General features: G+C 43.1%; 1 protein-coding gene across 2 annotated transcripts in view; it reads right to left on the reverse strand.

The window, feature by feature from the left end:
* Positions 1 to 27,208, reverse strand: part of WNT5A (Wnt family member 5A) — a 91,611-nt gene that overhangs the window by 13,422 nt on the left and 50,981 nt on the right. Inside the window, exon 2 of one of the 2 annotated variants that reach the window (XM_080385021.1) lies at positions 797 to 19,102. In XM_080385021.1, the coding sequence (XP_080241147.1) occupies positions 797 to 802 (6 nt within the window). In that variant the 5' untranslated portion in view covers positions 803 to 19,102. Of the gene's footprint in view, positions 1 to 796; positions 26,927 to 27,208 lie in introns of those variants that run through there. The other variant, XM_080385022.1, reaches the window with a different exon arrangement.

A 27,208-nucleotide genomic window follows, 5' to 3' on the forward strand; every position in this document is an offset into this window, starting at 1 on the left:
GCGCTCTCCTACCGGGGACGCGGCGGGGGGTGTTTGCCCGGGGGGTGGAAGGCGCACCTCCGTCCTCCCCTCCGCGCCGGCGGCGGCCGGGGAAAAGCCTGGCTTCTCGGTCCGCCTGAACTCCCCGTGACCCTCCGAGAGCAACCGATTTAGCATACAATTGACAATTAAAAACAAACAAACAACAAAAAGCCAACAGCCTTTCCAACATGGAGTCCTTGCAGCGCCAAAAGGACCCCGAGGAGCCGCGCTCCTCCGCTCTGACCCTGGCGGGACCCTCTGCAGATGCAGAGTGATAATCTCCAGAAACTTAGAATAAAATAAAGAAAAAAAAAAAAAAAAAAGGGGGGGGGGGGGCTGACTCCGGGTCCTCCGCTGGCCCCCAGCCAGCTCTCCTTAAAGGTACAGGCCACCATTAACGCCGACGTTGAGTTCCTCCATAGCGATCGTCCTCGGGAAAGTTTGGGAAGTTTGGAAAGATGTCTTTAAACTGGCATCAGGAGCCGCAGACAGAAAGATGCACCGGGACGCGGCGGGCAGAGCGAGCCCCGCAAGTATCCCTGCGGCGGGCAGCCCCTCTTCGGGGGGAAATTCAAACAGAGGAGGAAAAAGGAAAATAAAAGGCGCTTTTTCCAAGCGGGGAGCAGCGCTCTCCGGGGTGGGTGAGAGCGCCGAGGTGGGAGCGCCCACGGCAGCCCGGGGAGGAGGGGGCCGCCCCGTGGCCGGGGACCCGCGCCCCGCCGAGGTGCAGCCCACCCTGCGCGCCCGCGGCGGCACCGCGCCCCGCCGGACTCACCTCCATTGCCGCGGGATCACCGAGCGGGAGCAGCCAAGTAATCCAAGCAGAGCAGGAGGGGAAAGGGCGAGGCGAAAGTAAAATCCTGGATCGCGGGAGCCGGGCGGTATCCTCCCAAGCAGCGGACGGCGGCGGCTGCCGGGGGAGCGCGGGGGCCCGCGGAGCTGGCGGGGGGCGGCGGGCGAGCGGGCGCTCTGTCCGGCGCAGGCTGAGCGTGTCCGACTGCGGAGCGGGGCACCAGTGCAGCCTTCTTTCCAAGGTCCATCAGCAATCGCAGTAATTAGGGCTTTCCACCACCAGAAGAAGAAGGAGGAAAAAAAAAAAAAAAAAAAAAAAAAAAGCCAAGAAAAAAAAAAGCCAACCCAACACACGCACACAGCGCCCGTGGGCGTGATTGTGCGGAAGCAAATAAAAATCTTCACAAGCGGCAGCGAAAGCGCCGCGGGCGACGATCCGTCCCACCAGCCCAGGTGGTGCCGCCGCGGGGCTCCGTGCGCTCCCACCCGGCTCCCGGCAGCGCTGGGGCGGCCGGCGCGGCCCCTCCGCGGCTCGGCGGAGCGGGAACGGGGCGCGAGCGGAGCCGAGCGGGCGCAGGGCTCCCCCCTGCCCGCCCCCCTTCACTTGCTTAAAGGCTGGGCGGTGCGGAGCCAGGCGTCCGCGGCTGCAGAGCTATCCTGGGGCCGGCTCCCTCCATTTTACACAGAGAAGAAAAAGCCCAACAGAAAAAGAAGTTTCTGCACAACCGGGGAAGGGGGAGGGGGGGCCTTGTGCACGCGTGTGTCTGTCTTACGGGGCGACTGATCCTGCAAGGCCGAGCAGGGGCAGGGGGAGGGGAGAAGTCCGGGGCTTCAGGAGCGGAGGCTCCCCCAATCCATCGCTGGCAAAGGCACCCAGCGCCCGGGAGCAAGTTACGCGCTGGAGAGCGAGCCGGAGCGGGCGGCGTCGCGCTACAGCCGACCCTTCCTCCTCGGGGCTCTGCCCCCCGCCCGCTGCAGCCGGCACGGCTCCCCCCAGTGTCTCTCCCTCGCTCCTCTTCACCCCGCCGCTTAAAACGATTTAAAAAAAAAAAAAAAAAGAAAAGAAAAAAAAAAAGAAAAAAGTTGCAGAGCCAACGGCAGCTGAAAAACTTTGTCGGCAGCGCATGCGCCCGGAGCCGACCTATTGCAGACTGGGCTGGATTTTAAAGCTGTACGGCAGCGAGCGGGACTCCGGTGCAGCCTCGGGGTGGGTGGGGGGTGTCCGGGCTCGACGCCCCGTCTCTGGGAGCGCGCCCGCGCCGCTCGGCCCTTGTCGATGGCCAAGCCCGGCGTGAGACCCCGTGAGCACCAGCTCATCCCACAGAGCGGTGGCCCCTGCGCCCACACCGTCGGGAGCGAGCGCGGCCCGCCCTGTGCTATCGGCAGCGCCGGCCGGTTGTCCCGGGGCGGGGGGCACACGGTGATGTGCCGGGGGGGCCCCGCGGAGGCTCCCCCTCGCATACATGTGCGTGCAATGTGCGCTGCACATGGCCGGGCGGCGGGGCTGCGCCAGCATTCCTGGCGGGTGGCTCATTTGACAAGTCCTGTTTATCGCAGGCTCCGAGCCGCGACGGGCGGCCGCGTGTGCCGCTTGCCAGCGCCGGGGGACGGAGCGGGCTCGACGGTTCGCGTTCCTCCTTCTTCAGCGTCTTTTTTCCGCTGTAAATTTGGCAAGCTGTTGACAAAACCGCTTGGGTTAAATCGCAGAAGACCCAGTAAGAGCTCCAGGTGAGGAGGGCTTCGCTGACCCTTTGTACCTCGGAGCGCTTTCCCCTCTTGCACTCCTCAGCCAAAGGTTGTTTTGTGGCACCTCTCACATCTTACACGCACCCAAGCGCAGGAAATGGGAGCGTTCCCCCAGCCACGCCGTAACTCCGCATTATTTCCCTTGTATTCGCCTGCGACTGCGGGTCCACGGGGGGATGTGGGGGAGGGGGCACATTATCAAAGCAGCCCTGGGAAATCCAAACAGGCTGTGAGCGCTGCTCCGCTATCAATAAATGCATTCACTCCTTCAAAGCCATTCCAGTGCAAATAAAATCCCTTCAGGAGCCCAGCAGGGGAAAAGGCACATCTCGGCCGGCCCGAGCCCGCTCCACACGCGCCCCCGGGCCACGGAGCTCGCCCGCCCCGACGGGACGGGGCGCTGCCCGCCAGGTAAGCGCAGCCTCCCCCGGCTCCAGCGGCAGCTGCGCGCCCTCGCCCCGAGCGCCCAACAGGCAGCCCCCTCTCCTCGAGGCCCCGGGCCCTCCGCTCCCCCTTCCGCCCAGCGCCCCCCGGCCGCCCCCGCTGTCGCTCTGCCCGGGGCGCCGCTCCCCGCCGAGCCCGACGGCGCCCGCCGCCTGCCCGGGCCGCAGCCGCGCTGCGGGGGCTGCCGGACGGGGGGACGCGGCTGCGGGAGCCGGGGAGCGGGGCGGGGGGCGCTGCCGAGCCAGGCGGGGGCGGCACAAAGGCCCCGCGGAGCCCCCCTCGCCCCCGGGGCAGGCGGGCGGGCAGCCCCGGCCCTGCGGCCCCCGCCGGCACCTGCCCGAGCCCGCAGCAGCGCTCCCGGCGGGTTTGTTGACCCCCTAATACCCGAGGAGCCTTCCCGTGAGGAATCCTGGCAGCCCGGGCTGCCGTGCATCCCTCGGGATGGCAGGTGAGGAATTTATAAATTAGGTGTAGCACCAGGTCCGGGGAGCGGAATAAAGGGGTTGTTCGTTCCTTTTAGGAAGACCAACCTTAGTTTTATGCCTAGTAAATAATATTTTATTGCCTTTGGTTTACTGTGGCATTTCAATTATCCCCTTTAGGAGTCTGCAAACTGCGTGGGTTAAAGGTCATTTCTCAAATCACTAGAATTAGTAAAGAATAGCAGAAAACTGTAAAAAGGGGAGGAGCTGCGCAGTAAAACAAGAAAGATGGCCTGAAATAAACTAATAAAGAACCCAGAGCTGTTTACCTCTCTCATTTGTATTCCCAAATGATGTTTATCATCATGTAATTGCATAATGTCATCGGGCACAGGAAGAAGTCCGGCCCAGGCCCATCAATACAGGCAGGCAGGCAGGCGAGCAGGGCTGTTCACAGCAGCTTGGCAATAGGCGAAGCCAACACCACATCATTTTCGTTGCCGGGATTCCTAGTCCTTGCTTTTAAAAAGAAAACTGAACAGGGAATTTATAAATCACAGGCAAATTTTCAAGCTATGGTGCATAGAAGTGGAAATAAAGGGCAGAAATCCAAACATCCTGCAAGGCTTTAAGAATTTTAATTTCTTCTCGCTATTTAAAACAGCTGGGTGAAGCTAGGGGGGGCAGGAGGGAGAAGCATTGACAATGTTACAGGCATTCGTACTGCCCAAGCTTTTGTTTTCCAGCTTTGCTGGAAACGGCACTCTAACGTTAACCGGACAGTTGATCCACTGTGCTTTACTGCCAATGCTGAAGTGTTTTCTGGACTAAAAAATAAAAAATGTTTGGAGTAATGTAATAGGAAGTGCAAGGATACTGTTGAATGTCCAAACAGCAGAACCCTGAACAGCAACACTGCTGAATTTTAGAGTTGTCTGCTATAGCGCTTCAATTCTCTGTAAGACAGAAATAAATTATTTCTGGTCTTTTAGATGGGTTTCTGCCATTTTTCTGCAGAGTAATGCATTTTAACAAAGGAGTGGTCACACTGAAATATTACACACGTGTGTTCATGTTAGTGTGTAGTGCTGTGCGATTTGTATCTTCACACCTTGGCCAATGGCAAAGATGCAGCCAGAGGCCGATAGGCATGGTTTTCCCTCATGAACCTGTTCGGGAAGCAGAAGTTTTGAGGGAAGAAGGTACTTTCCTGTATATCTTTTTAGTTCATCATGGCATTTGAGTATATAATATAGGAATTATTACACCTACTGGACTGAACCTTTGTGAGGGCATAGCCCACCGGCAGCTGCTTTGCTATGACTATGCCAGTGCATCTGCGCGTATGCTTTTTTAGGCAAGGGCCATACATAGTACCACAATGACCATTTGACAAAGCAAATACACCATGTTATTTTGAACATGTAACCTGCATTCTGCCCACCAGCACATCTACTCCAGGGATGACTTTTTAAGCTCCAAGGGACTTAGATATAACTGCCTTGAAATCATGTATGCACTTTCCTAAGGCTGTTTTCTTTCCTAAATTATGCTGTTGCATTCTTCTGCAGACCACCCTGTTATCCAAAAGATGGCTAAACTACAAAAGAAATGCCAAAGATGATGATTTTATGCCAAATCTTGCAATAGTTGTTATTTTCCTGTATCCTTGGCCACTAGAGACAAGAAATAGCATGGGAAACTCTTTAAATAATCATTTTGTATTTCTAGCTTGCCTGACTGCTGAAGAAACTTTGACAAGTTAAGAGACTAGAAAACAAAGGAAAGAGTATGGATGTCCTTCGTGTCCTCCCGCCCTGTCCCATGCCCATCCCTCAAATCCCAAATTCATGATGTTGAAAGAAGCCAGGATATTTAGGAGCAGCAATAACCACTAGAAAGGAAGAAACAGAGTCTAGATTAGCACTCATCTTTACCAGGTAGATGTATTTTGGACGCAGTGAGATGGAAATAAGAGGCAGCAGGCAACAGAGGAAAGTTTACAAGGTCACAGATTCTGGTAAATTTGCTAATCTGCGAAGCCTGTAGAAAAAAAAAATATACCATTTTATATTTAAACTGATAATAACTGTACTGATTTGTTATTACTAGTAATGAACTGCATAACAAATACCCCCCTCAAAACACTCAGCATTTGTCTGCATTATCAGGTGGAGCAAGACAGCTGTGGACGCATTTTTCATTTTTAATGGACAAAACACAGGTTGGTTCTTTTCATTCCTTCCTGCTGAGGTCTACTAAACCTTGCTGCCACTGCAGGAATCACAGCCCAGGTACAACATGTGTGTGCTGGGTCATGGAGGAGAATAAAGATAGGAGAAGAATCTCAAAAACGAGAAGTGACTCCAAAAGCTGTAGAGTAGGATGCCAGCCTGGTGCCATAGCTATCGGAGCATGGGGCTTGACTGCCATGAGCTCAGCCAGGTGGAAGATGGTCAAAAAATGCTCTTAGCAGAACAGGGAAGGCTGTGTTTTGGTGCCCCACAGCAATGGTTATTTTACTGGACTGTGAAACTGGTGCCACAGGGAAGCTGCTTGTGTCCAGCCCCAGCTCTGGCACACTGAGCTCTGTGAGCTGAAGGTGCAGGTGCTGATGCCAATGCAGGTGTCTGAAGGAGGTGGTTAAGGAGGATATGCCCCCCCCCTCAGCCAACAGGACACGGGAAAGCTGCCTAGACCTCTGCTTTCTGTAGTAATAGGGTCTGTGAATGGGGAGCTTTTCGTGCTTTTTTAGTTTTATCTCTGGAATAGCACGGTTGTTGAAGGTAATTCTCAAAGGGATAACTTTATGCCACCAGAAGTGTTTGCTGTTTTATCCTTTGTCCTGCCTCCTTCCAGGGCAGGTGTCTGTCTCCTCGCACTGTGTGCCTTTGCCCACAAGCTGTGGGTCTTTATCTCGGCGATACCTCTCCCGTCTGCATCTCGGCCATCCCCCTGCTGCCACCATATGTCATTGGAATGTTTCAAGTAGTGAGTCTGGTTTACTTAAAGAATAGTGCTTTTAGAGGAATAATACTTTGCTTTGTTTCCATTAGGACCTTTAAGAAAAACGTTTATGGGAGGAAAAATAAACAATCCCACCACCACTCCTTAACAACAGAGTACTTTCCCTCTCCTAATGCTACCAGTTCCTTCTTTCACCCAGGCCAAAGGCACCGCCCATAAACTCTGGAGGGCTCTTACATGTTTCTTCTGAGTGGCCTGAACATAACTCTCCCCAATACACACACACACACACACACACACAAAGGCACACAGAGAGTTCATTTTCCAGAGATGACCAGGCAAGGAGCTTTGTCACACCGACTACAGACCCGCATGCTCCCCTGGTTCCTCCTCAGAGCCGCAGAAGCGCTGAGGCATGGAAGGCCACGGTCGCAGTGGGGGTCCGCACAGGAGACAACAGGGAAAGGTTCTTTTCCAGAGCCCACCTGCATCGCCCCCATGTAACAGCCCTTTAGCAGCCCCACGCCCACAGAGAGGTCGTGCCTGGCAGCTGTGCCGTGGGGTCCCACCTGCAGCAGCAAAGAGAGGGCAGAAGCAGCCCGGGTGCCGCAGAGGGGAGGGATGGCGCTGGAGTCATCTCTGCTCCTTAAACAGACACCCCTATAAGCAGGGTGCCGCTGTGCCCCGCTTACACTGCGAACAGTCCCCAGGCAGCCTGAGACATGGATTGAGGCCACAGATATGGTGCTGGGTGGTACATGACCACACTTGTTTCACCATCCTCTTTGAACTGTGTAAGGTGGTAGTCCCGCCTTAGGAAACTTTTAAATCCCGTTTTCTGCCTGGGATATTTTGGTGGTGTTGGTGTGATTGCTGTGCCATACTCCTGACCCACAGGTAACTGGGAGTGCCAGGAGATTTTACTGATGGTAAGCCAGCAGAGCATGAATGGGCAGGAAGGGGAAGAGTGGAAAGGGCACCACAGGCTTCCCATGAGCATGGACCAGTCTGACACGGTCACAACCATGTGTGGTTGCCTGGGGCTGCGTTTGCTCCTGAATAGCACTGCTTACCTCTGAGGAATTAGAAGATTAAGCTTGAGTTTATAATTGTAGCAGTGTTAGATCCTCAAAGCCTGCATAGCTCATGGAGGAATGTAGGTGGATGCTGTCTGAAGCTCTCACCTGAACTATCACTAAGCATTTCTTTAAAATATGTGCACACACACATCATCAGTAAGGTATGTTTAAGAGTGAGAGGAGGGAGCTTGATTAGCCCTTATATGACACTTATCTTAAAGACTACTTAGCTAATTCATCATTTCCTTAGGACTAAAGATATGTCATAACAGCTAAGCCAATGTATATTTGTCCATGACTGCTTAAAGCCAATATAATTCTGAACACAGCTATCAACCTATGCACTGTGAGCAACACATCTGAAAAATTTAACCCTGTCTTTCAAGCTCCATAATAGTCTGTGAGTTGACCTTGATTCTTACCAGTTTATTTAGAATATGGCATTATTTGACAACTCATTTTACAAAGATGTTTGCATTGTAGGTTAATTTTGAGCTCTTCATTGTAAGTATTTCATTGGGCAAACCTTGTCACTTGTTGCCTCAGTGATAGAATTGTCTTTATTTTTGCATGGAATGATTAAGGTACCATTTTAGCGCTGCATCGTTTTCCTCAATTTAAGTGAAAATTGTGAAAACTTTTGAAAATGGCACTGACAGGGCGAATGTTTGCCCACAGTGAGTAACACAAGGATACACCGATAGCACAGCCGTGGGACTAGGCTGAGTAGTATGTATTAAGATTCTATACAGACTAGGTGTAATGGCCACATGTGTAGATGTGGCACTTGGGGCAAGTGCTTGCCCTGCTAAAATCACTACCCTAGTCTTCAAAAGTTGGAAATAGATTTGTCATGGACCACCTCTCATTCTCTTCTGCTGTTTAGAGCCTGTAGACTGTCACTTTTTGAGGAGTGACCTGACAAAAAATGCTTGTAGTATAATCTTAGAAGAAACAAGGACCACTGTGGTGGGAAGTGTATTGTGCTCCCAGGCAGGACCTGGCAGCGAGGTGGCCAGGGGCTTCTGCAGTGAGGGCTCTGCTGCACCCTGACCTCCCCGAGTTCTGGTACCACAGCCCATAGCCTGCGTGCGTGTGACTCATCTTGTTCTCCTTCCCCATTCGAAGACAGAGAAAAACAATCTGAGCAGCTTACTGTGCTGTTGGAGCTGGCAGTCCCACGGAGATGGGAGATGATCTGCTGTTCTTTATGACAGTACAGAACGCTGTAAGCTTTTTTGTGAAGTAGCTGTATTTTTGCTTCTGGGAGAGCGTGACAGGTACTTATTACTGCCTGGTGTGCTGCTTTGAGCAGCCATGGTAATTGACCAGCCCTGCCTCACTGGCATCTGTCCTGGTCACAGCATTTCTTCCACCCAAACCATCAGTAATAACCTGTAATTCAAAGCACAGCAGTGACTCCACAATACTGCTCCTAACAAAGCAGCCAAGCAAAGGAGCAGCCACAGAAGTAGACACTTAATTGCTTGATAGTAGTCACTGCACTTTAGTTTATCTGATTGTCTTTATTACAGGATGCCAATTTAGCAACTTTTCTTTATTTAATCAGCTGTTTTGCTAATATTTCCATAAAACAATTCCTTGTAGAACGTCTGAGGCTTACAGGGCACCTGACCCAGCATAGAGGTGGAGGTACTTACCGACCTACTGCTGGTTGTAGTGAACTTCACAGCAAAATAAAATCTCATTCATGTCTGAAAAGTTTTATGCAGAACATGTATTGTGTCTTCCTGATCAGTTTTATGCATTTCTACAGAATGGTAGAAATGGCAGAGGCATTTTTCAAGCAGAAGTGAATTTCCATGCAGTTCCATCATCCTCTGACTTTTTATAATATAGTATGATGTTATTGTGAGGGCTGCATTATCGTGAGTAGGATATTATGGGGATTCTCTACGTCCACAGAAGCTGATAGTATTTCTTCACTATCCCACAACACCAGCTTGTGTACCTTAGGGAAATATTCCCAGTTTATTTCAGTATCTTCTTTGTCAAAAAGGTGCCTTAGTTGTAAGTCCCAGCTTGACTCTGTAAAAAAAAGGAGTATAGACTATACATTGTAAAAGACGCTTAAATAGTTAAAAGTGTGTCACAGCAGGGCTTTTTGCCACCATGTAGGAAGGGTGCTCCCCTTCAAAATGCTGGACTTTATACTTGCCATTTGCACTGGAATGAATACTGACAGTCCTGTCCCTGAGACTAGAATAGTTCTGGGGAAAGCATTTCTTGTCTGAAACACAATTTGAGCAGTATTTTATTATACTGTGACCCTGTGAGTATACAATCAGGAGGGACTCCTGGGGTTTATTTCAGCTGATTATGGAACACAGAGCAGAATACAACCAGTGACCTCTGTAAATGATCACATATTTGACTTTTGGATAAGAAGTCATCTAGTCATAAATGATTTATCTAAAAGATTCTATCTCTTCTGAGACTAAGCTTCACTCAGCTGCATTAGCAAAGCGTGTAACAATTTATAAACTTCACATACTGTAGTACTTTAGAAAATATATTTACATTCTATATTCTTTACATATATCTGGAGCGGATTTTGAAAGCTAATTCAAAGTGAAATCAGATTTTTTAAATATTTGTTAAAAAGCCCTTCCTAAAAATCTGGTATTCATTGCAAGATGATATCCTGTATTTAATAAGAATTGTTAATATTGTCTGTGTAGCATAATTACAAAACTGTACTAAGATGTGGCACTCGAAAGACATGTCCTTTTCATCTTCATTCCTGCGGTGCAAGTAGGATGTGTATAACATCAAAACTATCTCTTCAATTGCCATTTTTTATGTAACATAGTTTAAGGCAGTGACTTTGAAATGTTTTGAATATGCAAATATGAAGAAATTTAGCAAAATAAAACCATCTGATTTTTTAAATTTGTCCCATTCCGCTGGTGTTTGACTTTCCTGAAAGTACTGGGCTATCACACATCAAGGCACCGTTCCTTTCATATGAATTAATTCAAATGCCTCATTCACTTTATTTTCAGACTGCAGTTTCATCTCTGTGTTGCTAAGCAATCTAAAATCTTCCCAGAACCTGCTGTGGTGTCAAGGTCCAACAAATCAGTTGCAGAAAATGCCCCTTTCTCAAGTGCAGTTTCTCACTTGCCACTCAGATTTAACAAGGGTGCATGCATCACAGTTTGTAGCGAGAGGGGAAAATAGTCCAGCCAAACTGATTAGGCAAGGAAGCTCCAAAAAACCAGCATTTCCAAACAATCTATTTTAATATTTCCCTATTTGCCTGATTATTTGGGACACTAATGATGGCAAGCTAATGTATATTAGGAAAATCTTGTAAGGTATTTTGTATTTCAGACTCTGTCATGCAAGCTGCTGATACATTCAAATTGCAAGCAAAGGAAGGAGAGCTTTTTCGTATTGCACAGAATAGGACACATAGGTAATCCAAGTCTGAAATGCATTTATTTTCAGACAGTCTTACCTTAGAAGTGCCTCCTGCCTTGTGCAGTCCTCTGTGCATCCCCAGAGAAGATGACAAAGCAGCCAAAGAATCACAGGATTCCTTCAAAAAGAAGTTTTCAAGGACTGCATATGGCACTTCTGTGTGAGGGAATTTAGAGCTAAAAAATGTGCGAAGCACTGCAGAAAGTAGAAAAATCGTTCCTGTATGCCCCTGTAGCTGCAATGGAGAAGAGCAAACAGAACAGCAGCAAAGCATAAACATTTTAACTGAAATCATTCCCTGCGACGTATGTAGAGAACAGATGTGGACGAGGATTGCTATGAAAAGGTATCAGTATGACCAGCAGCATTCACATTACCCCAAAAGCAATTATAACTGATTTCAGGATCCAAGTCCTGTAAACATTTTCTCACGTGAGTAGTATTTTTCTATAAGCTATCTGGCCAATTATAGCCAAAAATGTCCAGCACTGATATCCCTTACTCCCTTGCGAAGGACTGAGCCTAATTCCTTCTGACTTCAGTAGCATTCCTCACAGAGCAGGGTGCTACTCCTGCTCTCCGATTTTAAAATGTTAACCGCTTTCAAAGACACTAACTAATATGATAACATTTACAGTCAGATTAGTAAACAGTTCTCTGCATTTTAGCAGTATAACTATATCCAGTGCACTGTGCTTCACATAGAAAGAAGATTGTGAGATATTTCAATTAATTTAGCTATGAATTGCGATAACCGACGGTACTTTTGAAGAAAATAGACCTGCACAATACTCAGGTCTGAAGAGGCTTCCACTAAAATATTCATGTTCTTGTAACTAAGAAAAAAATGCTTATCATATCAGCTGGACAGGTCTTTTCCTGGAGTTTTCAGACCTTGATGTTTTATTGACCAAACTCCTTGCTCTAGACTTGAGCTCATGTTCTCCGAGGAAGTACAAGCGGTAATTATGCAAGTCTTTCCTTCCCTGTCATAGGCAACATTCACAAGGGAGATTTACAACCTTCAGCTTTCAGATGCGGTGACTGGTTGGTTAAGTCCAGTGAGAATAACTCTGACATGGTGAATGGCATTGGAACTGGAACAAATCCTCTAGAAACTGCCTGCCTGGACAGCCCTGGCAGTTAGTTATTATGGGTTGCTTTGCCTCTTCTTTTTTCCTGTAGATCCCAACTGAAAGACTAGTCAGAATTTATTTTGTTTTAGAAAACTTAGACGCCTTCAATATAATGCATTTGACTCCCCAAGGCAATAGCAAATCTATCTATAGCAATAGCAAACTAACTTATGGACTGAATGATACTTACTCAATCATAACAAATACTGTTAGATGCGACTGTAATGCAGAGATACTATAGTGTGTTAAGTCGGTAGGAGTGGAGTGCTGCCCTAGAAATAATACAGTCAGGACAACGATAAAAAAACAAACAAACAAACACGTTGTAAATAAACTTCAGTAATGAAACCTAATATACTAAATACTGAATATAATAAATACTGATATAAACACAGATATAAAACCTGAATATAATAAATACTAATATACTAAATACTGAAGTATTTTCTTATCACAAAGCATGCAAAAAGGCAGGCCGTTTGTTCATCTGAATTACATTTATCTAGAATTCTGATATATAGAGGGAATGGTTTGGCCCCACGCTCCTGTAAATGTACACATCTGCTCGAGAAAGAAGTAAGTGGGGTACAATCTGAAACTTACTTTTAATCAATAGTCTTTCACTTCGGTAAAGTTTGGATTAGTCCCTTAAAGCACACCCTTACCATGACTGACAACAGTCCTGCCTTCACGTGTTTGATTGATCTAAGGCTGGGGAAGGTACAGAGGGCAGAAGGGTTGTGCACGAGGAGTACAGCTGGTGCGTAATGGCCACATTTCTGTGACCCTTAGTGGATTGTAATAAGGATCTTTTTATTAAAACAAAACAAAACAAAATAAAACTGTAAGAGCTCCAGGGCAGATCTGCGTTCTCTTTTGGCCTGTGTTAACCTCTAACCAAAATCTGGCCATTTAAAAAAAAATGTACTTCAGCTGTTTTTCTTTATTTTTGGAAGTTTAAAATGAAATATAAAGCCCATAATAAAATGCATATGAGGACACAAATCAATCGACTTGAGAACTATTTTAAAAACTACCCAACCGTATAGGTCTTCATTAACAAGTGTGTTCTCCCTGTGAAATTCAGAAAATGCTCTTACTCACTTGTACGCATGTTGTTGCTCGTATTATTTATTTCTATGGTAACCAAAGCAGTAAATACAGTGATATTAGACAACAATAATCAAGAAAAAAAATTATTGCAAAAGAAGACAACTAAGAGCCAAAACAGAGGTGTTTAGATGATGGTGTAATTTGCTATAATAACTGTTTAGCCACATATTTGGCAAGCCCTGGCTAACTCACTTATGAGTAATGCATTTGTCCAAATTACATTCAAATAAGAAATAGTTACCAGGCTACATTACCATGCATTCTGCACAGATATTTCCTCTCTATCGATTTTCCCACGGCAAGAAAGCTTCTTAATGAACTCAGGTTAACTGTGGATGGATGCTTATTACTGTTGTGCAGCCTCTTGAAAGCTGGTTAGGTGATGTGGAGCTGCACATCATCAGTCCTTCGCTATCTGGGGCTATCTAACTTCCTTGTGCAGCCTCCCACTCGCCTCTCCGCTGTCTGCTCCATCTGGAGGGAGCTGGCTGCTCTCCTCCAGCCCCGGCTCCCCGAGCGCAAGGCAGCCTGCAGCTGCCAGAACATCTGCTGTCTCCTGGCCTCACTGGGGTGAGTACCAAAAGCATGGCCTTTTTAAAGTTGGACAGTCGCCTCCATTAGAAATCAGAGGAGTTCAAAGTTCTTGGATTTGTCCTGAGACTTGTAGCTATGTGGGAATATATGGTATAACTATCTGTAACGCAAATTAAAGCACGCGTTTCGAAGGGATACATACATTGTCTTTAGGATGCGCTGGCATTTTGCCTGCTTTTCCCCTGCATCCGTAGTGATCTGGTTTTAGAACAGTCTCATTTTGAAGAAAGTAATTTTGATGAGCAAGCAGTGGAAGGAATGTAAAGCCAAACAAAAATCAGTCCTTAATTCTGCAATTGCATCCATCAAGGATGAGCTTCTCAACAGGGCTACTGCTGCATCAGTGCCATACAAAATCCACAGGGATGTGTTGCGGGCTACTCCTGGTGAAGGCAGGTTGCCTCTTGTATGAAAAGGGGCGTTTGAAAAAAAACAAGGTGTCTTGTCTGAAAAGTTAGGAGCATGAAATAACGTCACTGGAATCTCACAGAAGGAAAAACTGTACAGCAGCCCCACATCAGCTGTCCTTTTCGTGTATGGGTCAAATCATGCCCTGGCAACATGCAGGGCTCCCACTGACTTCATAATGGGAAATGTATTACTTATTTAGAGCTGACTTGGCTTTATTTAGAATGATTTAATATATTAGCTATTAAAAGTTTTGTGTTTTGGAGAAGCAATATCAACAGGTGAAATACAGCCACGCAGTTCTTGACTTTCTGTTTTGTACTTTCTGACAGGCTCCTGCACAGGGCAGGACGCAGTGGTGCAGCTCTTCCAGGATCAAATCCTGGTCCTGGAGCACAGTGTGAACAACTGGGAGGTGCAGTAGGTGTTCTGCAGTTGGCTTGGTCCAACTCGTGCTGGTGTGGAGTTCTTTGGGGCTCTCAGAGTATGTCTGAACTGACAACGTTGGCTTGAAATGGAAGCGGACACGTGGCTTGGTCCCCTGCATGCCCCCCACTGCTTATACTTTTCCTTGCTTAAACCTTGAGCTACTTTGGCTTAAGTCTAGAGTGAACAAACAGGCTCTCTTAAGAAGAAACCTCAAGCTCAGAAGAGGCTGACCCTTATTCAGACTGTCTCCTATAAAGCTGGAGAAGCTCTTGATCGTACCAACTCAAACTTCAACCTGAGGTGGGATGTTCCTGCAGTTGGAGCTCCCCACCCCTAAGGCACCAAGCTGACACGAGCACACTGGTCCTGCCCCTTCCTCTGGGGCCCTCCCAGCCCCTTTTTACTGAAAAAAGAGGGGACTTCTTGCTGAAAACCATCTAACAGAAAACGAGCCTTTTACTGTTTCCTCAAATCCACCACTGTCCTCCTCTGCATGCTTGGTACGACGCGTTGGCACCTGCTGCCCCCTCCCCATGCAGGGCGGCAGGAGCTGCCTTTAAAGCAGGAAGCTATTAAAGCTGAGACTAGAATAAAAAAGGTGTGTTTCCAATGGAGGGGGATGGAGAGTCCCCCAATAGGGGCACTGCCTGAATACAGAACAAGAGCATTCTGAAAAATTGTGCAGGTCTAGAAAGAAGATAGAAGCAACTGCTCCTTAATTTGTAGCATTGCAATTCAAAGCTAAGTAGGCGTAAGTAGAATACACAATAAATGTACATTTAGCTGTAAAGTGAAACGTAATATTCTATGTTAGTACACAGTACTCTCTTACCAAAAACCTAATTTATAGGTAAAGAAACAGCACTTTAAACTAAGAGACTGTGTGTTTTTAAATAACCTAAGTAAAATGCATACTTACTTACCTTTTATTCTCCTGCTGTGTGTGCCCTGAGCTGGTCCAGGGAGTTCTATGAGGTAAGAAATTCCTGTTCAACAAAAGTTCCTTTTCTAAAAAAAGTGAACATAATGGAAACGGGGAACCACTTACCAGGCAGCTGAAAAAGGAGCTGACTGTGCAGAGAATTTCACACCTTATGGCTTTTGGTCAGTAAAGTACATAAACAAAATGTAATTTTCTATGCAATTACACAGGGTCACACAAGAATATTATGTTTTAGAAACCCACTCAAAAGCATATTGCTCTCGTAAGAGCCCAATCCAGAAAATGGTTCCTCGCTTTACTAAAGTTGCTCGTAAGCATTTCTGGGAGTGGGGCCTAGGAGACATTTTGCTTTTTATGCTTTCTTAAACAGTTTATGTGATAGTAACAACAGGAAGATAAATTACTTTGAATGGTAGCAATTAGAGAAGTAGGGAGTGTGATAGATTTACCATGTGGAAAACATCTCTCACATTTTCTTACAGTCATTAAACCTACTTTTAATGACAAAACACTGATTTCAGAAAGAAACAAAGTTTATTTGATGAATATAAACAAGCTGATCAACACTAAATACTTCCCATACACATGATAACAATGTTATGAACTCTAAATACCTTGGTACTTTACACTTCTACTAGACATTAAATTACAATGACTGTCTAATACATGCCCACTGGTTATTTCTAGGAATTCCTTAGTTTCATATCAATGTCCTTAACCATATATCAATATCACAATCCAGAACATGCCACTCACTTGAAAAAATTATTACAAGAAGCACTATCAAATGAGGATCTAAGGTAAATAGGGAATACTGACCCATTGCTGCAGAACATCACATTCAAACATCACTCTACACACACAAAAAAAAACATTGCAGATATAGTTTATGTCAACACATCTGAGGTCTTTTCATAAACACTGTTTAAAAAGTAAATTGAAACCCACTTTCAAATGAAAGTCAATGTGCAGGTACGTGCATACTGGATACACAAAATTCATTAAATACAAAATTCATACTGTACATTTAAATGAAAGAAAGAATGTGCAGTACAAGACTGATCTCACATGAAAATAATAATCATTATCTTAAATGTTAACCAAAAGTTGGTTTGCTTCTTTACACATAGAGGGGGAAAAAAGCCTACCAAACATTGCTCAAATAAAATATTTCCCAACATCACAGTGTTTATTGTAAACCCCGAGATTCTATTTTAGTATATGAAAAGATTTTCTCCAAACATCATAGAGGATCACATGAAATGAAAAGAAGAAAAAAAACCCGAAAGAAATGAAAAAGCAATGTTAGACAAAATTTTCATCTTTAGGGGCTAACTTGTAGGCCCTGATAAAAGTTTAGATCAATACTCTTACCAACATGAGTGAGGCAAAAATGCCCCTAAAATAATATCTGTGACAAAATTGGCACATACATATAAATATCTAACTATACAGCTTTGTATCTGTGACCCTATTTTCCCCCTAGTTTATTTCCTACTTCAAGTATTCAGTTGCAGAGTTAAGGTAAAGACCTGATTGTAAGAGACACAGACGATTGTCCCCTACTGTGACAACAAATTTGTCATGAGAAACTAGTTTTGTTGTCTGAGTTTCCAAGTGCAACATTTGTCATATGTGCTAAATATACTCCCAAAAGCTTTGCTGTTTCAAAAACAAAGATCTAAAATGCCATTGATAGTTAAAGGACAAACTTTTTAAACATGAATGAAATTGGAATTCCCTATGCTATGCTAATTCTACACATTTTACTCTATTTACTGAAGACAGTAGCATCCAGCAGGACTCCTGCTTGAATAAATTGCTCTTTGATTGCACCAAGAATTAGGGTACAAATGAATAAAATATAATCTCTAGACAATAATTTTAAAGGGGTTGCTATGTATGGCTCATGTAGGATGTTTAGGGTTAATTGCACCACAGGTTCAAAAAATATTTTTTTCTAAATTCAGTGCAAGACTTTAGGAGTATCCATTTAGATTTCTTTTTTTTTTTCTTTTTTTTTATTTTCTTTTTTTTTTTTTTTTTTTACAGCAGCAAACATAAACTACTAAGGATTAAGGCCACCCATGCTTAAATTTATTGTTTGTCCTTTAAAAATGCAGATATTCTATCCCGACTCCCATCAGCATGGAAGCATTTCTTCCATGGACAAAAAGACGCCTCAATAAAACAGCCAAACATTTGCACATGTTTGCCAGACCGACTGAAAATATTAATGGAGTCATAAGGACCCTCTCCTTGAGAAGTAAGTGGTAGAGATCGGACTATCAGTTATATTCTTTCACTGAATGTAATGACTTCACATTTTTATTTTTCCTTGCATGTGCTTTAGATTTATTTTACTAGATACATTTCATTGATACAAACAGCCTTTAAGTGCTATTTGTGCATTGGTGTTTTCTTTAACATCTAAGATTCATTGGGATCCATGTTGGAGACTGTTTTTCAATGTAGAAAACAATAACAAACAGTTCCTCATTTACAGGAGACCTAGTGCATACACTGTATCCACAGCAATCTTATCTTTATTTTTCTTTTTTTTTTCTTTTTTTTTTTCTTTTTTTTTTTTTTTTAGAGAGAGTCCCAGCTTTTATTGTTGAAAACCTGTATGCATTTTGGATGGTAAAAGGTTGATACGTCCTTGTGTATATGTCCATATATATACATACATATGCATTTATATATGCCTCAAGCTTTTACCATCCAGGAATAGATAAACCTTGTATATAATCTTATATTTATGCTCAAATTAGATGTCCTATGCATTGTCAGAGACACACACCATATTTTCATAAAGCTAATCTTTGTCATCAATTATTAGTACCAAAAATTGATTTCATTTCCAACCTGGCCCAGAGCTTAATACCGGTTATACTATCAATTGGGTTTTTGGGGTTGGTTTGGTTTTATCTTTTGAATTATTACTATTTTATTAGTAGATGTAAGAAAACAGAGGAGGGTAAAGGCTTAGGTTTTATTTTTTGGAAAAGCCCACATCTAACTGGGGGTAAGATTAATGCAGACACCCTTACCTAGCTTTTTACTAATACCTCTTTGATAATCTAGTGCAATAGAAGTGATACTTTAGAACAGACTAGGTAAAATCAGCAAATGCAGATACCACACCTAAGAGAATCTGAATTACTTCATAAAATCAATATCAAGTTACCCAAAATTAGTTAAATAACCCATTTAACTAAACTTCATTAAATAATAATATTCTGAACAGATGGTTTCTTTGTGAAAAGAGAATAACTTGCAAGACCCCTTAAAGACATAAATTAAGCTCTTATAATTTCTGCTTGAGTCTCCTTTGCTATTTTGCAAAGTATCTGATTTTATAATAGACTACAAGAAATAATGGAGAAAATGCCAATTAATGCAGCATTTCACTAGATATCAACCTTAGCGTTCATTTTCTGCATCTGTGATCTTCTCCAGGATATCACGGTCATGTTTGGAGATCCAATGCAATAGATTATCATCATTACCTTCCAGTGCTACATCTTTTTCTTCCTCTTTCGCTAGTTCCTCTGAAAACTGTAACAAGGGGAAAAAATATTACAATTAATAACAGGATTGAAGCATACAAAACAGCCCAGTTCTCATCTGATCAAGCTTCTCATACACATCAGTGGAAATGTTGGTTTTCCAGGGACTCAGAATTAAGGATTTAAATTCAATTTGAACCCACTTATTATGTTCATAGGGTGGTAATTAGTTTTACAGCTGATTTATATGACAAGATTCCCCCTAAATGGGAAAGATTTTATATTCCAAAGATGTGAAATTCTATGGTGCTTGTGATGCTGTTAATGGTGTTTTTTCCTGGCGTGGCTGGCATGGCTGAAATCTAGGGGACTGCAACAGGTAACTGATGCAAGCCCGAGTCATTCAGTGGAAAGAGTCTTCCTGCTTCCCACAGGCTCTGGATGAGGCTCTGTGTCTGATTGTGAGCAGCTACAGAGTGAGGCCTGAATGATTTTTATTGTTACACTAGTTCTGCTGCAAGCAAATGGCACAGTAGTCTTGAAACAGAGACCAGTGAATTAGTCTTATTCACGTTATCTGTATATCAGAGGAGTGGGAGGAATTAAATGATTCCTTGACATGGCAGTTGCTCATTTATCCACTGACTTTATTTCTAGAAATGTGGAAATACATTATGTATGGGATTCTCTGTTATTGACCTTGAATTTATGTAACCGCGTAAGTTTCCAAAACATCCAATTTTATGAGAAAGAAATTGCCATAGACTGCTTACAGTTTTGTGTACAGCTGAAAATTTGTTAGGTTTTGTAAATAGAACTAGCGATTAAAATGCCCCTTCAAATTCTAGAATCTAATATTTATTAGAGTAATTACTCTGTGAGAAAAGTGAAATGCTGTTTACAGAATAAGCTCACAAATTATTTTAAGTCCCTATTTTCAAGTTCACGTCTTTGTGGCAAGTAGATGTAACTGTTTATATAACACAAACTTAGGTGAATAGTTCTACTTTTCTAACGGGAGGTTGGTACAATTCTTCTGGTTAAAACACTTCAGGACTAATCCAAGCCCACTGAAATGTGGAAAGGTTCCCACTGATTTTAACAGGTTTTGGATCTGGCCCTTGAATGGAGGAAAAATGACTTCTGCAGAGCTGGAAAGCCAAGGAGTTCCTAAAGTAGATCATGTTACTAGTTCTGGCACATAAAATCTTTGCAAACTTTTTATGAAAACTGTAAGTCAGAGCATGCATTACGTTTCGTGAACTGTGCATAGCTCCCATTCTTTTTGTGTGCTGAGGATTTCTTAATCATTATTCAAAGAGATACATAGGCACAGGAAGCACCGTATGCATTTAAAAGGAGAGTACATTCCAGAAACCGTAGCACAAAAACGTCTGTATTTTTTTAACAGGTTCTCTAAAACATAATCATAGCAAATCTTCAATACACTTGATATTTTACAAGCTGAAGCTCCTTTGCAATTAACACTCATTTATGCTCTTAAAATTAAGAACCCAGACTAAAGTGTCCAATTTGAGGAACAGCAACAAATCACAAAATACAATCCCTCTCCGGCTTGCTCCCCAAATTTTCATAGAGGTTTTACTATAGAATGAAAGCCCCGAGTAAACCCCACCCGCTTAATCAACCCACCCATTCATCAGGAAACCATATATGTATTGGAAGTGTAACAAAAACTTGTTCACCACAGGTAGGAAATGCAAAGTATTTCTCAAGTCGGTCAAATAAATATATAAAAGGATATTGCTGTCAAATACCAACTAAGGCTGAGTAAATTAAATTTATATTTGTTTCTTCAATGCTGTACTTGGTACAGGTCACTGAACCTCTAAAACAGAAATAAAATTCGGTAACATGCATCGGGCCTGAGATTCAGCAGTGCTCCGGCTGAAATTAATGTCTTATGAGTTTGGCACCTCTGACAGTCCATTAGATACCAGTCAATGAAAACAGCAGAAGGATGTGAAGATATAAAAGTGTAGTAGCCCACAAATATTTGTTCAGATTGTTTTTCCTTTGGATAAAGACACCTGCCTGATTACTACTTTTTACCTCCAATCCTTTCCTCTTGGCAGTGATTTGCAGAAACAAGCTGGAGAGAGTGGGTAAACACAAAGGGGTTAAAGGGGAAACTGTTTAATAACAGTAGTAAAATGCAGGCTATTTTTGACATCTGGGTTAATGTCCATTATGCTCCATATGCTTTCCAAATGTTTGCAGCAAGCACCCAGATACAAAAACAGATACCCATTCACATAGGCTTAAATTGCCCTCTCCTAACCTGTTACACATGGTACCTACATAAAAGGCCAACAACTGATATGGTAATTAGGGAGTCAGAAAGAGAGGGAATAGCCACTTTATTGCAGGGAATTAGTATCTGACCGAACGTTAGCAGAGAAGGATATCATTAATGAAAACCTGTTAGGGCTATTTCTGCTCCTTAATCTACAACAATGCATCTGCATTATAATGCGACATCTTTTAAAAAGCTGTCAGGATGAATTCTTGTTTCCTTCTCTAGAGTCATTCATCATTACTGGGATCAGAGTACCAACAAACGATGGGAAATTATTTCATTTCCTGGAAACAAGTAACTAAACTGAAAAATTGTATTTAAAAAATGCTATAACTCACGAAGTCTTTCTCAAGTGACCTCCTGGAACTCACCTGTGCCTCTTGCAACAACGGAATCTAAATGACATGAATGAAAAGGAAAAAAAAAAAAGAAGAAGAAAAAAAAAAGCATTCTCAAATTTTACTTCTGTCTGTGCAGAACCATGAAAAGAATGACACAATTAACTAAGCAAAGCCCTGGCACAGTACTGTTCTGAATTCTGTCCCTGCCACTAGCTTATTGTGTGCTTGAGGAAAAAGGTATCATTTTTCTGTGCCTAACATGCTCTTTGCTATAGCAGGGATAACATCAGGCTCCTCACAGGAATTTGCAAGGCTTAATGTTTGTAATGTGCCTTAATAGTCTTGGGTGAGTGCTAAGTATTATTATTTTGCAGTTCCTGCATTTGATTAAAACTGAAATAACATAGTAAAAATTAAATTAATATATTAAGTTACAAGTAAAGAGCAAGCATGTGGTTTGCGGAGCTACTTGTAACACTTTTAATGCAAACGTGTATTACGGACTAGGTGATTCCCAAGGTCTGTAATGACATGTACCATGTGGGCATAACCTAACAACTGCAGAATCCCCCCAGATGTTTGGTTCAGCCAAAAATCCGTTTGTGGCTTCTGTGTGAGCCCAGAGCTCGGACCGGTGGGAGCACTGTGGGCTGCTTTTCCCCTGCCCCTGAAGTACAGTTGCAAACATGATCACAGCCCAGATATTTGCAACTCAGCACAAGAAACAATATTAGGTAGCGCAGATCTACTGGAGTGCTCGCCGCTATGTAGTTCCTTTAACATAGGGTATGAAAAAGGCATGACATGTGCTATTTTAACTTCTCTGTCATTACAGCCCCACCAGTAAATACTGTTTTTGCTACTTCCTGCTGGCCTAACTCTCATGGAAAGAATGACAACCCACCTCTCGCTTTCAAAAGAATACAGTAACCTGTTAAAGCCTGTTATATCGATGTGAAAATCTCTAGCAAGGAGGGCCAAAAAGAGAAATAATTAAGACATAAAGTTGTATCCAACCTACGTAGAAAACGTTCAATGCTGAGACGCCAAAGATACCTAAGACACTTGAGCAGCTGAGTGAAAAGGTAAAATCTAGTTTAAATTTATAGCATTCCTTCAGTGTCCCTCTAGGAGTTTGGCTTTTTGCCAGTGTTCCTTGTTAAAAATTTGTTAAACGTGTTTGGCATTAATGCAAACACAAAGTGCTCATTTGTTACAAATTCTATTGGAATGCATTCATTTAAGGCAATGAAGTAGTTACCAGAAAAGAAAAAATGTTCATTAAGTACATTTTAAAAATACAATGATGTATGCGGTGCATAACTATGGCGCCCCAGTGGCTATATAAATATCTGACAGAATAACCACAAGTTGTGTTTGGTTTGAAATTGGAATCTTTTAAACATAACCGATAGAACAAAAACTGGTTTTGTTTGTTGTCAAAACTGATGTTAGTCTTTCTTGTTTAGAACTAGTTAAAATAACCAAAGTTTTGGCATACAATTTCTTACATCTCAAATCAATAAAGCCCCCAGGTTAAAGTAATGCTAAAGGAAGTTTCTTGGTTCGAAGGGTAAGTGCAGCACTGCACATTATCTGGAGAACACTGAACACAGAAAGTAAACACCCTGCTTGCAGGAGAACAAATTTTAGTCATTCCTAAAAACTCCACTTAAGGAAATGTTACCTGGGAGATCTGCAACTGTCTGACAACATTCAGGTGTGCCTAGGCAAAGGTGTCCTGCTCTACTCTCAATGCACTAATCCTTTCAGAAAATAAATAGCTCGAACCTAGTTTATAAAATCCTAATAACAAAATCTCTCTTTGATAATACCATGAACTCTCCCTGATAGTGGTAACTCTTGATTTTGAATAAGCAATTCTGAGATACATTAGAGGCTGGAAAATATCTTCTTAGCGACATTGTAAAAGTGGCACCATTTTTCTTTTTACTTTTTCAATTATTTATAGTTACCATACAGCTTAAAAATGGTAAATACATGAGTAAAATATATTTTAAAAGAAAGATCCAGGAACTGTGTGATTTAATTAAATATTGAAAGGCTCAAAAAACCATCAGTATAACAAGTTATTTATAAAGACAAAATTAATTTTGTTCCAATTCTGGCAAAGAAATTATTTATCCCATTTGTTGCTATTTATGCTTTAAATTCATTCTACAGTAAACTTCAGAAGGAACTGCAGCTGTGGTGGAATCACTGCATGAGTGTGATGAACTTTCCATATTGCTGTAATGCCAGAATTGTTAATCTGACTTAGGGATAAAAGCAGATACCATTGGGATGAATAAAATCAAATGGATTCAAGCCCTCTAGAGAGTAAGAGTCCTTGAAAACTACTGTACAATTATATGACAAAATTAGATGAAGTTTATGAACCTTGAGACTATTTGGACAAGGATGCCTTCTCTACTGGGAAAGTTTATAAATCAAAATGAGACAAGCGGTATATGAGTTGAAAGACAGCTATTTTTTTTCTTTAATAAACTTCTTCTTTTCATAAAGCAAGTCTAGTCCAAATCAAAGCTCTTCAGAAATATGAGAAAACTCAGCACATATTCTTCAATCTGTCACTTCCACACTCAATTAAAAAGAGGGTTATGGGAAACATTAAGGCTTCAGACTAACACTCTTCTACAGGCTGAGCTGGAGCGCATGGAAGATGATGGAAGAATTTCCAGGGACTCCAGCAGACCAGGAGCCACTCAGGGAGGCAGCAGTGACTCAGCAGCACAAGGCATGGAGCTCTTTGTCAAGGCATTTTATGACTTCCTTAAGATGCAGCATGTGAGACCGCTAGGGCTTCGTTTCGTATTTTAAATCAAACAGAAGTGACAGAGAAGGGTTCTTGGGTAAAGTGGTTCAAACAAGAGTTCCCAATGTGATCCTAAAAACTGTCAATAGCAGAGATTACTTAATGAAATTGGAAGGAGCCTTTTTCATCCTTGCTGATGTGGAATGCCATTTATTCTCATGCTAGGGACTAATTAGGGGCCTTTTTTGAAGATCAAGGTTTTGCGATCTCTGCTTCTTAATAACATGGTTTGCCTGTCTGCCACCTGGGACAAGGCAAGGCACTCTCTCTAACTCCCGAACAGCAGGCACTGCCTTAGGCCATTGCAAGTGCAGGCAGGAAACTGATCCTGCCTTTTCAGTCCTTTAACCCGTTCGCTGCCGGCCCTGCACAAGCCCACTCCCAGTCCTGAACAGGCAGTGACAGACCCAGTGGGAAGGCGTTCCTTTAATATAATAAAAAAATCATGTTGGCTGGAAACCTGACATGAAGGGCAAAATCGTTTTACTGGTGCATTGCTAAAGATGGCATTGCAAACCATGCCCCGCGCGTAGACTGGGTGAATGCATGTGGCACGGCTTGCTGCAAATCCACATACCGCTTGCTGTGCTCCAAGCAGACAGACAGTTCGTGTTTCTGGTGGCTGGGGAAAGAAGTGGTTAAATAAAAGCTGTGTCAAGCCCCCAATCTAATAAGTCATCTTATTAGGAAGTTGTGATGCCCTGTTTGCCCTAGCCTGTGGCTTGTCTGCTCCACTGAAAGGTCTCCTGCTGGGACCTTTGTGGCATTATATGAGGTAGAGAAGGCTGCTGCAATATATGAGCCTTGGTTTCGAGCAGCCAAAACAGCAGGAGAACTAAGCTGCAAAGAATTAAACATGTAACAACTTTGTAAAAGCACAGACAGTGATTGAGGTTGGCCCTTTTGCTGTTGACACATTCTGGCCCCTGTAGGTTGTGGTCACTAAGCCCATTAGAGTTGCAGTGTGGCAACATCTAGTTCAGCAAGTTCAATGTGTTTCTGTTTTATTTCTAAATACTGGACGCAAGCTGGCAGTGATAGGAAAGCGGAATATGGCACCAGAAATATGTCATAAACACAGTCGTCATTGTCAGGGATATGAAATTACTTTGCAAACTATTTATTTTTGGCAGATGGAGGTTGGGTGTATTTTTGCATTTTGTTAACTGAAATTTAATTGCAACTTGCTGCATGTTTTGTTTAATTTTTTTTAAGAAAAAGGAAACCTCAAGATGCTGTTTTCTCTTAAAAGAGAAAATTTTCACTGGATAGAGAAATCTTTGTTGCTAGAAATTAATTGAAAAATGAAAACAGAAAAAACAATCCCACTAAAATCTCAGCTGGGATAAGTTTCACTTATGAACATCCACTTATTTAAATCAACACTCCCCACTGTTCTTATTTTTTTCATTTGTTTAAGATAAAATATATTTCACTCAGAGTTTAAAAACTGGATTGTGAAACGGACAAGAAAGATAAATTAATGAAAGGAGATATTACTGATATAACTGAGGGGTTGATGCAAATTATAAACCCTGATATGAGATACAAATCAGAATACCCCCTCCTGTCTCCCTAAGGACTATGCTTTTTCCAGGGAACAGGGCAAGGTTTCTACTGCACGTCGATGAGGATGCTCGTGGTCCCTGAGCTCTGGAGGTTCTGCTTGCCTTTCAGAACTGCATTGTCTCCCATGTTTTGTAAATCCCTGCAGATTCATCACTGCCAGGAGTTACCGGTCTGTAGATACGGAGCAAATGGGAAGCTGGCTGAAGGCTTGTGTATCTGAAACATTTGTCTCTCTCAAGCCTGTTAGACGTTACCGCTGTCCTCAGCCCCAAATGAGCTAAAGCTTACAAAAGAGGTTAAATGTGCAGAGAATGATAAAGACAGGTCACAGCTGAGGGAGGGAAGGGGTTGGCAATCTTTTGTTCCTTCTGTCCACAGGCATTTCCCTGGTGCCCTCCCATTTCTTCATGGGTGAAGGAGCAGGGGTTTGGCTGGGGTGCAGCCCCCTGTGGGTGCACCCAGCTCGCGTGCTGCTGCTGATCCACACGAATGACCAGCCGCTCCTTTAGGAGGGACAAAAATGGTGTCAAAGGCAAAGCACATTCTTTCTTTGGCCACCAGTGATGAAAGAGTGTTTCTTTTCTGTTCTGAGGAGTCACCTGAGCCAAGTAAGATCACAGCTGTGGATTTTCTCTGGATGAGGGGAATTTCTAGAATTTGTAGGACTTATTTTTTTCTGTCATCTTTTTAGACTTGCTGATAGTTTGGGACTAGAGGGAAATTCTTAAAATCTCATACATATTTGTCTGGTTGAAGGGAGTATGACTTGGTTTTCACCTCATGCATCCTACCAGAGTCAGTCAATATTTAATATTTATTAATTTTTTAATTAATTAATATTTATTAATATTTATATTTAATATAAATTAAATTTATATTTAATATAAATTAAAATATCAATATTAATATTTAATATTTAATAATTGGCTGGCTGTTGTGCTTGGATAACTTTAGTTACTGTGGCTGTCACCACACTGTTGTTAGAAGCATATTGGTTACTAGATGTTGTACCGGAGTAAATACAAATACGTTTGGTGGTTGTGGTGAGGAGGTTTAATCCAAAAACATTCCAGCCAACGAGCATGCATA

The sequence above is a fragment of the Falco punctatus genome (assembly GCF_963210335.1).
Source record: "Falco punctatus genome assembly, chromosome: 4".
In the NCBI taxonomy this organism is placed as follows: Eukaryota; Metazoa; Chordata; class Aves; order Falconiformes; family Falconidae; genus Falco; species Falco punctatus.